This window comes from Salvia hispanica, chromosome 1, assembly GCF_023119035.1.
Source record: "Salvia hispanica cultivar TCC Black 2014 chromosome 1, UniMelb_Shisp_WGS_1.0, whole genome shotgun sequence".
In the NCBI taxonomy this organism is placed as follows: domain Eukaryota; kingdom Viridiplantae; phylum Streptophyta; class Magnoliopsida; order Lamiales; family Lamiaceae; genus Salvia; species Salvia hispanica.
The window spans coordinates 52,651,992-52,666,271 of NC_062965.1; the positions used below are offsets into that span (position 1 = coordinate 52,651,992).

General features: G+C 34.4%; 2 protein-coding genes across 3 annotated transcripts; one reads left to right on the forward strand and one right to left on the reverse strand.

Annotated features, from left to right (window-relative positions):
- Window positions 1-5,680: 5,680 nt before the first annotated feature.
- On the forward strand, window positions 5,681-6,955 carry LOC125200672. Of its 2 annotated transcripts, XM_048098395.1 has the most exons (3): window positions 5,681-6,126; window positions 6,325-6,697; window positions 6,777-6,955. In XM_048098395.1, exons 1-2 carry the CDS (start codon window positions 5,971-5,973, stop codon window positions 6,694-6,696), a joined length of 528 nt encoding a protein of 175 aa, XP_047954352.1. In that variant the 5' UTR covers window positions 5,681-5,970; the 3' UTR covers window position 6,697; window positions 6,777-6,955. The 2 variants fall into 2 exon arrangements, with proteins under 2 accessions (XP_047954352.1, XP_047954360.1); XM_048098403.1 differs by having other exon boundaries at window positions 6,325-6,955.
- A 2,469-nt stretch (window positions 6,956-9,424) lies between these two features.
- LOC125205021 (probable flavin-containing monooxygenase 1) lies at window positions 9,425-12,309 on the reverse strand. Its single transcript, XM_048103822.1, has 5 exons — window positions 11,769-12,309; window positions 11,097-11,331; window positions 10,850-11,016; window positions 10,045-10,394; window positions 9,425-9,805 (listed from the first exon to the last, which is right to left on the reverse strand). The coding sequence occupies exons 1-5, from the start codon at window positions 12,219-12,221 to the stop codon at window positions 9,460-9,462; spliced, it is 1,551 nt and encodes a 516-aa protein (XP_047959779.1). The 5' UTR covers window positions 12,222-12,309; the 3' UTR covers window positions 9,425-9,459.
- Between the last annotated feature and the right edge of the window lie 1,971 nt (window positions 12,310-14,280).

Below are 14,280 nucleotides of genomic sequence, written 5' to 3' on the forward strand. Positions count from 1 at the left end.
TCTATCTCATACTTGTGCAACTCAGCCCGTCCACTAAAACTAGAACCCGTGTCATAATGGACGAAGGGAGCGTGTCGAAAATCATGACGTGCACGAGCTAATGTCACTTGGTCACAGGACATGACAGTTAGTTTCTTGAGAGCTTTAGCATTATTGATGACGTCCAAAGCCAATTTACGTTGCCAAGAAGAGCCAAAATATCCCGTGATTTCCAAATACTTTACGGGCAATTTTACCCCCGGTTGTCGTTCCAAATATCCTGGTATGAATTTTTGACGTCGACACCCACTACACTCTGCAGTAGCAGCAGGTTGATCAATGCCCATCACTTCCCTACACCCCTCACACATTGCTTGTTGATCAATAATGTCCACTTCCCTACACTCTTCACACATTGCAGGTTGATCCATGTCCATCCATTCCCCACCTCCTCACACATTGCATGCATCACTTCCCTTGTCTCATGCATAAACTGCAACACAAATTGAAAAAAATGCATCAAACAACGTAATGACTGCCCCAAATTAAAATTGATGTTTAAGTTAATGGATACCTTTATCACAAGTTTTTCCAATGAACCACATGCTTCAATCAAACGGCGCACATAGCGTTGAAAAGGCCCCTCATAAAAAAGATAATCTTTCGTCTCAATCACCAACTCTAGATGTTTTATACTTACAAGATCAACCCACAACAACTCATGATGATCAAGATCCATCTGCAAATTAAATTCACATTTATAAATATTTGCTATAGCCTATATATATGAAGTATATAAAGAGAAAAAAGAGACTGAAGAAAAGTTATTACCCGAGACATATGAGAATGAGACTCAAATGTAGTTGACAGGCATAGTAGTTGTAGTTGGTCGCGTACGCAAGATGGAATTTTGACAAGGAGCTCAGCAAGCATGTGTAAATTAAAACTTTCTTCAAAATTGAGTTTGGTAAGCTTCGGAATATTACTAAGTTGGACGGCACATCCAATTCCCAAATCATATAACGTCAAGGAAATAAGGTTTGTTGCATCGCCAATCACAATGGATTCAACGTACCGAGCACATGATAAGGTTACGTGCTTTAGTTTTGTGTGCCCAACAATTGAGACATTTTTCAAGTTGGTACATGCTCCAATTCTCAAGCATTCAAGAGCACAGCAATTGGTAACCAAAAGCTCAAAATCTTGATCAGTCATTTCAATTATACTCCCTAGATAGATGTAAATCTTTAAGGCATTTAATACCATTTGTAATTGGAAGTCTAAGAATTGGACCCTTATTATTAAAACAACCACGTAAACAAATTATTTCAGCTTCCTTACTTAGGGCAAAATTGAACCACCTATCAAAATTGTCACATTTATGAATGAATATGTCCACCACCAACTCTTTTATTTGAGTGCCTCTATGGGAATTCAAGACATGATCAATCATACCTATGTAATTTGACTTTGTGTTAATCGGAAATCTATACTTTGGGAAATTGAGATGGCTCACGTAGGTATGGAGATGTCGCCAACGAGTTGAAAGTATGCAAGTCGAAGTAGCTTCTTTCAAAGTCAGTCGAGATATTATAGATATCAAAATTTTATTAGATAATTTGCTAATTCTATCTTCATGCAACATCTGCAATATTTCACGTATTATAATTACTCTACATCCAATTAAAAACAAGAGCAGAAGATTAAAAAAAAAAAAAAACCATCTGCAATAATTCACCATATTATTGTTACTCTATAATATTTAAAAAAGAATAAGAGAAAAAGAGACGCAAAAAAATCTTCACTAAAAAAACATAAACATCAGTTTGATTGAGTAAAACATACCGTTTGCGTCATAGATTTAGTGTACTCGAAGAAACAATAAAAAGGGGGGAAAACACGACGGCGAAAAGGTGAAAACTCTAAAGAGAGAGCAGATTAATTTTTTTATCGAAATAAATAAATTGGTTATATTAATTGACCTTTTATAGGTATATTAGATCGATCCTTTCCTTTCACAATATGGGAACAAAAAAAAAATCTTTAATCGAATAAAATAAAATAAAAAAGGTTGTATTAATGGCACCCATTCACAATATGGAAACAAATAAACAACCCTAATCTCAAGGATGAAATATTTATAAAACACAAAAATACTTACCTAATCTAAAAAAGTCCTATATTAGAAACTGATAATTTTAAAAAATAAAGAAGGAATTGATACAATTATTGTATAAATTTTAAATATCGATACAATTAAAGAAGGAATTGATACAATTATTGTATCAATTTTAAATATTGATACAAATAAAGAAGGAATTGATACATTATTGTATCAATTTTAAATATCGATACAATTAAAGAAGGAATTGATACAATTATTAAATGTCAAAGATAAATTTTAAAAGCTCCTTGATAGAGAAAATATAAGTACAAATAGATTGTGTTAAAATGCAAAATCTAAATATTGTACAAATTTCAAACTATAATTTGAATTATTAAAAAATATTAACGAATGACAAAATATTGATATTCTGTTTACACTGTACTGACATTTTTTAGTTGTTATTATTATTTTGTCACGTGATGACTTTTTAATGGTAAAGATTATGCATATGGATAACACGTGGATTATGGACATAATATAATTGGGCTTAGCCCAATCTCGAACTTTACAGTGGGCGAGCTAATTCTTTAAAGCCACTTAGGCTTTACGGCCCATTTAATTTATAAACGTGGTTTTAATTATGACATGCTTATTTCTCCATCTCAAAAAAATTTATTCATCAAAATAATGAGTCAGACTTTGATTATAACTAGCATTAGCACCCGTGCTATACACGGACTAAATAATTTCCGGCTAATGAATATAAATTATAAATAATTAAAAAAAAATTATCCATCTCTCCTTCACTTAGGCCCATAAAGAGCATTGAACCATTGAATCTATTTGTCTCATCATTGGATCTTGGAAAATACTGTATATTTTTGGATTTAAAAAAAATCATCTCCAATAATGCAGACCCATATTTGGGTGTACTCCTAAAAATTGTAATCCAAACCCAACCCTGTCTATTTTGGAAATGGTATGAGGGAATTAAAGGAAAATAGTTTAACAAAAAAGGAGAAGATGATCGAATACGAAAACAAAAGCAGCGCTTTTAATTTGGTTTAAATTTTGTATTTGTTTATTTATTTAATTAAAGTGGGCCTTAAAAGTTTTGCTAAGTTCGATCTTATTAGGATAGTTTCGTAGTCATGATGTTTAAAAAATAAAAACCATGTTAGTAATTTGGCTTATTTATGTGCTTGGCCATGTCAATGTGAAAGAATTGAGGTGGACGGAAAAATATTTACCCACAGTTAAAACAGATTATGATAATTAGTTAGTGTTGGACTTCTTAAATTGGTCCTATTGGTAAAATTATTTTATTGATATTTATTAAATATTGGTCCTAAGCAATGAATATTGTTAAAATATTGATACTATTAATATTTGTTATTTCTACACTGATCAAATTATTTTTGGAAAATTAATACATTTCAAGTAATTACTTTACTAATGATAAAATAAACTAAATCAGAAGTTTGTTCATAGAAAGCGATATTGGTCAGATTTGTTACATACATGAACTTACATTTATTATTTGGGTGTGTGTAGAGGGAGAGAACAAAATATACTATTTAGAACACAAACAAGTAACACATATCAATAACCCCAACTAATTGATTCCCAATATTATTATGGCTATCACACAAAATAGGAAAAAGAAAAAGAAAAGGAATTGTACTACTGCTGATCATGTGCACACACGTATGACCATATTATAGTGTAAATGTTATCAATAATATTAATCTCTCTATTGAATCTTGATTTACCATATTGCTATAGTAATGGATAACGACAATGCATTTTAAATTAATTTAAGGTCCTTTCACATTTTTTTTGAGAATGCAATTATGTACACTTGGTTAAAATAGATGATTGGTTAATGGTCAGTGTTGGATTTCTTAATTTGGTCCTATCAGCATCAATGGATACTGCTAAAATATATTTTTCTTCTACACTGATCGCATCCCGTGAAGAAAGACAAAAATGGAGCTGAGATATAAAATGGGAGATAATGAAAAAAAAGTGTATTTTAGAAATGTGTAAGTGGAAGAGGTCAGCTTCTCCCTCTCCTAAATGGAAATAAAGCAGCTGTAATTTCTAATCTCTCTCTCCCAGTATTATTATTATAGTATTCCAATTCTTATTAATATTTTAATTTGATAATCAAATTTAAAACTTAAATGAATAAACTAGTAGGAGTACTTTTTTAAGTAATGGGAGAATTGAAGCATCTCCCATGACAGTTTCACCATACGTTATGATTATGAGTATTGGACAATATTATATATAATCTGCACAAAATTGATCATAGTAATGTATCTGAAATTGTAATTTGAGATTACTTATTTACTTATGCAATTGGGTGTATCACTGTATTGTATGGTCAACATATTTGAGCTCATAAGAATTTACTTATATAATTTCTTGTTAGTAATTTTTTTTTTAATTTTTGGAGATAGTTATTATATTTAATTTTTAAAATACAGAAATAAATTGAAGTTGGAATATAATTTTGGTGTTTGATTTGACACCAGTGCTTGATTCATTTGTATTTAGAATAATCTGTGTCAATAAAACTCTAAAAATGTAAAATATATTTACATAAATCGAAGATTGGGTATTAGAGCTCAGATACGATCATCAATTCTTTGTGATGATAATTAATGCTTTGACTGTTTCTACGTGTAAGCTCAAAAATTCAGTGTATTTTTTGCCTATTTTTCTTCCAAAATTTCAGAGAATGAGTAACAATGTATTTTAACCATGGACCATAATTCGTTCTAGACTTCATAGTCTTAAGTGGATAATAATTAATAAAGTCATGCATGTTCTCCATTCCTTTTAGTTACAACATGAAGAGGAGTTCTTGTGACAATGAATAGTCTTTCACTATTCATCACTATTCCTTACTATTCACACCACTCATGAATAGATACACATACACATATATTTACACATATATATATATATATATACTCTCGTGTGCATTGATGTCACTTTCAAGTGCATAGTGCCATCTTTGTCTTTGATCATCATTCATAGTGACTAGATTGGATAAAAGTGAAACCATTTTTTTACTAGTATTTTTCTCACTTGTAGAGAAGAGACTCTGTTATATGTAAATGGACATTTAATATCCATTTGGACTAAACTTGTACACGAACAATTATTTCACCATTTCTCGTATGTTCTTGCACATCAAACTCTTAGATCAATTTTTCTTTCTCACATCAACACTTGATTACTAATACAAAATCAGGAACAAAACATAAAGTATAAAATAATACTTTATTTATTTGACACGTCGAAATATATATATATTTTTTTGTTCTGGGATGTTACACAAATATGGTAAATTCTAAATGTTACTCCAAATGTGGAACGAATTTTTATGGCAAAATGTTACTACAAATCTGAGACGGAAGGAGTAAAATATAGATATTACCTCTATTTTTTTACCATTGACACGTCTAAAGTTTTACCGTCTATAGTAGGAGTACTATAGAGTAGTATGTATTGAATATAAAAATCAGCTCTTGTCTTCCCTATTCATCTTTCTTCTCCAACGCTCCCTTTTCTTCTTTCCATAATTCATCTCTTTGCATACATGATACACATTTACAACCATTTCTCTCGGTCCTCTTCTCCACTTGGTCGCCCAAGTTTGTGTTCTCCTTCCTAATTAAATTTTCAATTTTAGAAAATCAGGCGGCGGGATTCGTTGGCTCTTGAGGACGGCCATGTAATGGGGAGTCAAAGTCTGAGGCCAGCCCATGTAGTTCCTTCTTTTTCTCTCTTTTCACCACTCCCTCTTTACCTCTCACTTCTATCTCTTTCTATCTTTTTCACACATCTCCCTAAAGCTCACACATATTGAAATGCATAATCTCTCATTTCTACCACCTATCACCGAGCACTGGAAAACGGTGCACGGTATCAAAAGTAACCGCAGCCGTGATTTCTGTAAACACTGCGAAAATTACAAGCACGGGTCCACCTGTGCAAGTTTATGGACCCGTGTCCGTTCAAGGCGGGTGAGCCTCGACCACACTATGGCCCCATCTTTTTACCTCGCTCACAAACTACTGTATAGGAGTAGTACATACTATACATTGTTTACATTTCTCTCTAAAAGAATCTCTCATTTCAACACAATGGCGAACAGGGAAAATGATTTGAGAAAGCTCACGGGCCACTTTTTAACTTTGCTCCCTTCTCTTTATTATTTATAGGTGGCTTTCTCCTCTTTACTCGCACCACTCCACCTCAGTACCCATACACTCTTCTTCCTCATGGATCTGAGTAAATGGAGTGTTACTAAATTGATTCAACTAGGAATCCCTCTAGAGCAGAAGCTGGGGGAATCGTTCCAAGCTAAAGTATTTGGTCGGATGTTGAGTACAGATGTCCGTCTGGCATCCACCCTCACCTTCATACGAGTAGGGGACTTGCATGAGGCGGAATGCTTTAAAGTCCTCATGAATGAAAATGCCGACTGGAAGGGCACCGTGTATATGCCTAGAGGCGTTGACCAGGATGTGATGGATATTGTTAGCAAGGTGCTTGAGCATCACACTGACAATATCACAATTGTGTCCGATTAAGGTATAATTGATTTTCTTGGTATTTATATTTGCCTATATTGTGTTCTCATTTCCTCTTTTTCTCGGTTCGGTTAATACAGGGACATGGAAGAGGGAAGGCTCTATGCATCCCCTCGGCAGTAGTAATAATGACTGAAACTAGGTTATTATGGATCTGTAGCTCTCCTAGATTCTAACCTTACTTCTCTCATCTTTCCGTTTGGATTCTCCACTTTGTGTGTTTTCCTACTTTGTCTCTATGCAGTGTTTTCTAGTAATAATATACTATATGTTTGTGTTCCTACTTTACAGTACTAAACAAAACTGTTAATTAATTAAGGGACGAATTTCCCAATTATAAGTAGAGAAATAAATAAGGTTTTTTCAAGAGAAATGCTTTTCGTAAATAAATACTATGCCAAAAAATTAAAGTAGAGGAGATTAGGAGAATCCTCTCGTTTTTACCTTCCTGCTCAACACCTACTACGCTATTATTTTTTCTTAATAATAATTGAATGGAAATTAGTGATTAAAATAAATCGAAAATGGGTTTAATTGGAATTTGAAATTGTTTATTCTTGGAATCAACATGTGAAATCAAAATTCCTCTGCCCATACTACGATCATTTGTATGTGTGTATATCGGTGTGTGTGAGAGAAAAGGGAGAGAGAGACAACAAATTGGTATGGTCGAGTACAAAAGCATACAATCATTTTTCAGAAAAAACAGATTCTTAAAATGGAATGCAAGAAATTGAATGTTTGCTAGCTGGTTGTGCAGTTGCTACTAATTAAGAATGCCTAAATTAGGACGAGTGCTGGTTTGTGTATAAAATGATTGTCGGCCCTGTGAAGGAGTTTTGAGTATGAGATACTGAGGACATTAACATGTTGTGTGAAAGGGGAAAAACCCTATAGAGGGAGTAAACAAAAGATATTAATCGCAATAAAAAAAATTACTACAGGTACCCATGTTTAAAAAAATGCATTGTAAGCCTCTACGTATGAGGTATAATATCATTTCAGACCCCTTTTCACTATTTTGAGACTTTTATACCCTTTTCCCCTCACTTTTAACATAAATGAAATACCAAGGATGTTTGTCTTTCTCATTTTTATTACTATATATTTTTTATTTTATATTAAAATATTATTTTCATTTAATCCATAAATATTGTAAATTTAATTAGATTGATAAATTAAAATACTTATCAATAGTTATCATAAGAATGATTTATGTTTTTATTTTAGTTAACCTAAATAGAAGATGGATTGTCGAAATACTAGGATTTATGTTTAATATTTTAGTTAAACATCTTCTATTTAATTTTAATATTAACCTAATTGAGAAATTAGAATTTATTTTAGTTTAACTAAAATATTTTACTTCTTTTCAATAGTTATTATAAGAATGATTTATGTTTTTAGTTTAGTTATTATAAGAAATATTAGAGGTCAATTTTGTAGTTCACTCTAAAATTTAAAGACTCGGAAATATTTGACCGAGAAAAGATAAATACACTTAATTGTATATATTTAATGACCCTCAATTTTTTACCTTCTTTGGTTAAAATTTTCACTCCATTACTATTTTTGCCTTGCTTCTTTTTTTTTCTAATCTTTTCATTATATGTATGTTCATAATTAGTACTTACATACTAATTTGTGAGCACAATTTCTGAACATAATTAATTTAAGCCAATATTTGTTTCTAGTATTCTAGTGTTATAAATAGGAGATATTGTATTCATTCATTCATTCAACCAATTAATGAATTATTATTATTATTTCTCCCCAAAGATAACGTATGTTTTCCAATCCTAATTTGGATTCCTTCCGCCGATCCTGATTAGACGCCGGAGTATTCTATCAGCAGCCTAGTTATCGCGTTGCCCGACGGGAGGAACTCGCGCACAACTCGAAACTATTATTTCCACCAACCCGACGAAGGGCGCCGGAACACTTTTCGATCGCCGCAGACACACTGCAGATCGCAGTTAAGGAAAGGAGAAGGTCCTTAACAAATTGGTGCTTTCATTCTATGTACTCATGAGAAGATTTAACAACAACAGGGCAGTGTGGGGATCGTCCAGCTCGGACAATTTCCAGCAGGGCCATTCGCGACGTCAACATCCGGTGGGCCATCGAGATTTTGGAGGGTTTAATCGCCCTTCGTTTGATGATACAGAACTGGAGATTCGCCCATCCGATGAGACGCGTAAGGATGAATCGGTGGGCAACAAATTGGACCGTCTATTGGATCGATTCAACAAGTTGGAGGTTTGGAGGGATTAGACAGATCGGAGGTTCGGATATCTCGGCTCCGCTCTTTCTCGCGAGACTGAACCGCCCTTAGCTTATGAGGAGGGTGGCGATGGTGATGATGATGGTTTCCGTCGAAAGAGTACAGGGGATTGGGGGATAAGCCCCCGACGACAATTTTCTAGTTTTCGCGACAGCCCGTCAGGGGAACGCGGGCGACGCGAAGAAGGGAACCGCTATGGCCGAGAAGGGAGAGATCGGTACAGCGGGAGAGATGAGACTGATCGGCGGTTTGAGAACCGGGAACTCGCTTTGTCTCGTGATATAGAACCTGCGCTGGGATACGAGGATGGAGAGGAATTCAATGATGTTAATTTTCGCCAACAGAAACCTTGGGAAAGGGGTTATTGCTCCCGAGACCCTAATGGTAACTTCCGTTTGATCATGGAATTTATACTCCGTACTAACTTGATTCGACTGATTCAAGAACTAACGTCCATAAAATAAAATACTAAAAACAATTCACAAATGTGCATAATCTGAAGGGTGATAAGGAGAGAACATTTCCGAAAAAAACCAATTTTTCCTCTTTGGATTGCTCCCTATATCTCTACATATCTCATCGTTGCAATGCAGCTGCAGCATCACACCAACGCAAGCCCTCTTGTAGTTTTCGCGGCTGTAGCGACGCGCGTTTGCCTCCCATCTCCTCACGTTCGCCTCCATCTCCGCCACCGGAGGCAGCCGGAACTTCCTCGCTAGGAAATGCGCCAGCCACTTGCTCCTCATCTCGAACGTGAACAACGTTGCCGGGCTCTCCGAGTATCCTAGGATCGCGAGCTGCGGGATCCTAGGATGTATGCACTCCCTGGGACAAAAATGTTAGTAGTGACATAATTTTTGAAGAATTAAATAAAATCGTGACATCTTGTGACAGGTAACTATGTCACATTCGAACAAATTAGATTAATACAATATAAGTTCATTGTATTTTTAAGTTTGGACTTAAAATCACTACGAGATTAAAGTTTGGGCTATAGTTCAACAGCGGTCCGGCCCATAAAAATAGGCCCAAAAACATGTAACAATGCCAAATCGGTTGGTTACCTATAAAAGGGAGCTGAGGATCCAGTGATGCATTTCTTGAACTCGAGCGACGAGAAGATCCCAGCAATCTTCTCGTCGCTCTTATACCCAGTGGCAAAGATGACAACGTCCGTCTCCAAATGGGTCGTCCCACCATCGAGGACGAGGCCCTTCTCGTAGAATCCTACCACATTGGATTTCCTCAAGATGAGGCTCCCTTCCCTCACTCGACCGTAGAAATCTCGAGGCAAGATCATGAACATGCACGAGCAAATTTGCTTGAGGAACGAGTGCTCGGGGATCATGTTGTACTTGTTGAGAGGGTAGATCCATCGGAGGTAGCATTCTACGAGCTTCGAGAAGATCCAACGCTGCGGGATACGTGGACGGGTTAGTGTCACGATTCCTAGTTTTTTACCCGAACTTTTAATTTGGCCTTTTCTTGAAAAAAAATGTGACCAATTTGTGTCTATTTTTGTATAGTTTTGAAGTTGAAGAAAACTTTGATTATGGTATAAATCGACTCGATTGACTATCGTGTGGATTTTATGTGGAATTATTTTCCATGAAAAAAAGTTAAAAATCAAAATTTTTAGATAAAAGAAGATAAAAATAGGGGCAAATCGGAATTTTTTGCATGAAATCCACATAAATTTTTTTCGAGGCGATTCATTTTTATATCGCCAAACTTTTTCTTGACAAATTTTCTAAAGATAAGGTAAATTGAAAATGTTTTTCAAAAATAAGCCAAAGTTCGAAATAAAAAGCAAAATACTTATCCCAAAAATAAGCTACTACATTTGAAAAAAAGTTGGAGGATAGTTACCAAAGGTGAGAGTATAAGGGCTAAAAACCATAGAATTAGCCCTTCTTCAGGTTTATGAACCATTAGTTCGGAAAATCTGGTTAAATTCTTGAATGTGAATTTGACCATATCTTCTGAACCAGCCCAGTGCACTCTTCTGAAGAGCAGAGTGCACGGATGCTTCGGACCTAAAAAATAAAAAAATACAAACAAGGGTTAAAAACATTGGTCTTATGCTGAAAAAATGCTCGATTTTGGGTGATCTTACCGTTGTTTTTGGCGATCTCAGCTGCAGTGTCAACTGCGGACTTTTGGAAACCAACAACAACAACTCTGTTGTTCTCCGTGAACTTTGCTGCATGGATTTTCTCCATTGCAGCATAGTTCATGGAGTGAAGGACCTCGCCTTTGAACAAGGCACGCGTGCTTGGGGCGAAATCTGGGATGTTTGGGACATCGCTGAACTTGCCGATGCAAAGGATCACAAAGTCCATCTCATACACCTTCAAAAAAATTCATCAACACAAAAAATATTCTTGGTCATGGATGACTTAATTTATAGATAGATCAATGAACTTCCCCAACAAACAAAATAAAAAAAATTCTTCATATATAAAAGAAACACACACACTAAAAAACATGCCATAACTGAACTTTTACATACTGCAATTCATAAACACATAAAACTCCAATATCTAAACTTACTTCAATTTTTAAAAAAAATCACAAATTTTCATCCTATAATTAACACATATCTTACACACACATAGAGAAAGAGAGAAGTCTAGAGCCTTTGTCCTAGCAGAAGGAGCTTAAACATTATTGTATTAGGTGCCGAGTTCGAGCCCTCTTGACATCATTTGTAATTTCCTCCTATATGTAGGATTTTATTTAAAATAAAAATAAAAGAAAAAAACATAGAGAAAGAGAGAATTAGCACCATAGGTGGCTGTAGAGGCTGCAAAACATTCTCAACAACAACCTTCCATTTCCCTTTACATGAGAATGCCTCACCACTCCCACCCCACAATCTCCAATCACCACCACCACCGTCACCATCAGACGACAAGCAATAGTCGAGAGAAGAAACCTTGGAGCCGAACCTGATCCTTGGAACAACCTCAAAATGGATAGCATAGGACCTAACATAGTCCAGCACTTGGCTGTGATCCGGGAACGCTTCCGCCACAGAATCCGGCCAAGCAAAATCCGAAAACTCGAAATACTCCTTGGGAGTCTGCAGCCTGGTCGAGTCTATGGTGCTGCACCACACTCCCCCAACGCAGCTTCTTGCCTCGAAAACAACGGGATCAAGCCCCTTTTCGAGAGCATGCTTGCAAGCGAGAATGCCGCTTATCCCGGCTCCAATGATCGCCACTTTCTTCGCAGCCATGCCGGATTAATTAGGGCAAGCTAGTTTTTTTTTTTTTTTTTGGCTTGGTTTAGTCCGTGTTGTGTGTGAAGATGAAGAAAAAAATGATATTGCACGTTCCACCAGTGCATGTGCTTGTTTAGATGGTTGAATTTATTGACTCTTTTCTGCATGCTTGCAGATTGACACTTTGCAAAAGGTCAATGAGAATTTAATTTCATGAATTCTGCTCCAAGGGTGGAATGAGTTCAAATTTAATTATTTGTGAGATTAAATAAAAAATACGCTTCATTATTCAATTCACTTCTATTGATTCGTCCCTTCCAAAATTTTATCATGATTCACTATTAGTTGCAAGAATAATTGGTGTGTGGTATATAGATTAAATGAACTCTCTATTCCACTAGGTCAATCTTTTGGATTGAGTTCTCTTGTTTAATCAATAGGACCAACTAAAACTAGTTGCAAGAGATGGGATTTTTGGCACTTAAGAAGGGTCAAATATTATGGTATGAAATCAGTTGCAAGATAAGAGATTTGTCCCATGTCACTTTTTGGCACTTAAGTAGAGCCAGAATTTCAAGATATGAATCTAATTGCGATATTTGTCATATCGATTGCATTGATTTAATTAGTTCTTGTTGTTTTGAACTATGTTTGTGTTGCTACTATATTGGTCACCACTTTTTGGTTTTACGCATTTATTTATAATACATTAATACTCCATATAAAAAAGTTTCTAAACTTAAGAAACTTTTCTAGACACGACAAACTCCTCAATACTTAATTCGTTAGAGGTGAAAAGAAGCATATGGATATTGAGACAATGTTATAAATGCATCGACTGAATTTGAGGTGATATTTAATAGTTTTAGTTATTTATAGAAATATCAAATTTTCCAATGGTATGTTACAAACTCAACTAATCTGAGGATCAACGGTGCAGAGATCAATGTCACGGCATTGATTAATTTTATAAATAACATTATTGTCGGTCTCACAATTAGTAAATTAAAACTTATGTGATGTAATTGTAAACTAAGAAAATATTAGTATATTGTTTGGCTAATAAGAGGATTTAATCTCTATTTTTATGAACGTAGGAATTATATTGTGATAGCAATTTATAAGTATATTGTGATAGCAATATTTGAAGACCTTTTATGTCAAAGAAAATGATCGAATTCTCTTATTGACTTTATTATGGAAATAAATTGCTGAAATAAATGTGCATTTGCTAAAAAGTTGACTTGATATTTTGCAAAGGTCGGATACATGCATGTCGGATGCAGAGACGTCTTTAAATTTTATTTTTATTTTGCAAAAGGTCGGATAACATATAAATAAAAATAGTTAGAGCACATTTATGTTGAGTGAAGCAACAATGTTTGCAAATTTAATTTTATTTTTCAAGTTGAAAATGTTAGCAATTTGTTATTTATGTGTATTATAATTTTCTGTTGTATAGCTATGTAGTAGTTCATTTTTTGTAATAAATAAATATTTGCTGTGCGTTAGTGCGTTACATAGACGGTTTTAAAATTTAAAATATTCATACCCTAAATTCAACAGTTTTTTTAATCTAAGTTCTGCAGTTTTAGCTTTACGAATTCAGGAAAAGTTTGTCATATAATAATCGAGAAAAATGAAGATATGTACTACAAAATTCTAGTACTCCATGTAATAGTAGTATTAAATTTTTATTCTGACAATTAGGATTCCAAATTTTCAAAATATTATTTACTTAATTAAATTAAATGGACTGTTTTTGTCTTTGGATTATTAAATTACAAACTACTTATTCAGTAATAAACTTGGGATTTGCAAATAATTACAATTAGTAACAAATTAAACCCTAATTAAAGCACGTAACAATCGCCGCCCGTTTCAAAATGGATCAATCTCAGCCGTTCGATCAATAAAATGACCGTTGAAACGCTCCCCCCAATTAAAAATTCAAACTGCCGACGAATATATATATATAAAAACGCAAAAATAAAATAGTAAATCCCTCACCATTCTCTCTCTTCTCAATCTCTCTCTCTCTGAAGAATTCGTTGAATTTTCGCTGTGATTTAAC

Coding starts and splice junctions, on each gene's coding strand:
- LOC125200672 (XM_048098403.1), top strand. CDS start 5,971: ATGCATAATCTCTCATTTCTACCACCTATCACCGAGCACTGGAAAACG. Junction 6,127..6,324: donor CCCGTGTCCGTTCAAGGCGG/GTGAGCCTCGAC, acceptor TATTATTTATAG/GTGGCTTTCTCCTCTTTACT.
- LOC125205021 (XM_048103822.1), bottom strand. CDS start 12,221: ATGGCTGCGAAGAAAGTGGCGATCATTGGAGCCGGGATAAGCGGCATT. Junction 11,332..11,768: donor AGCCTCTACAGCCACCTATG/GTGCTAATTCTC, acceptor ATTTTTTTGAAG/GTGTATGAGATGGACTTTGT. Junction 10,395..10,849: donor CCCTTATACTCTCACCTTTG/GTAACTATCCTC, acceptor CGTATCCCGCAG/CGTTGGATCTTCTCGAAGCT.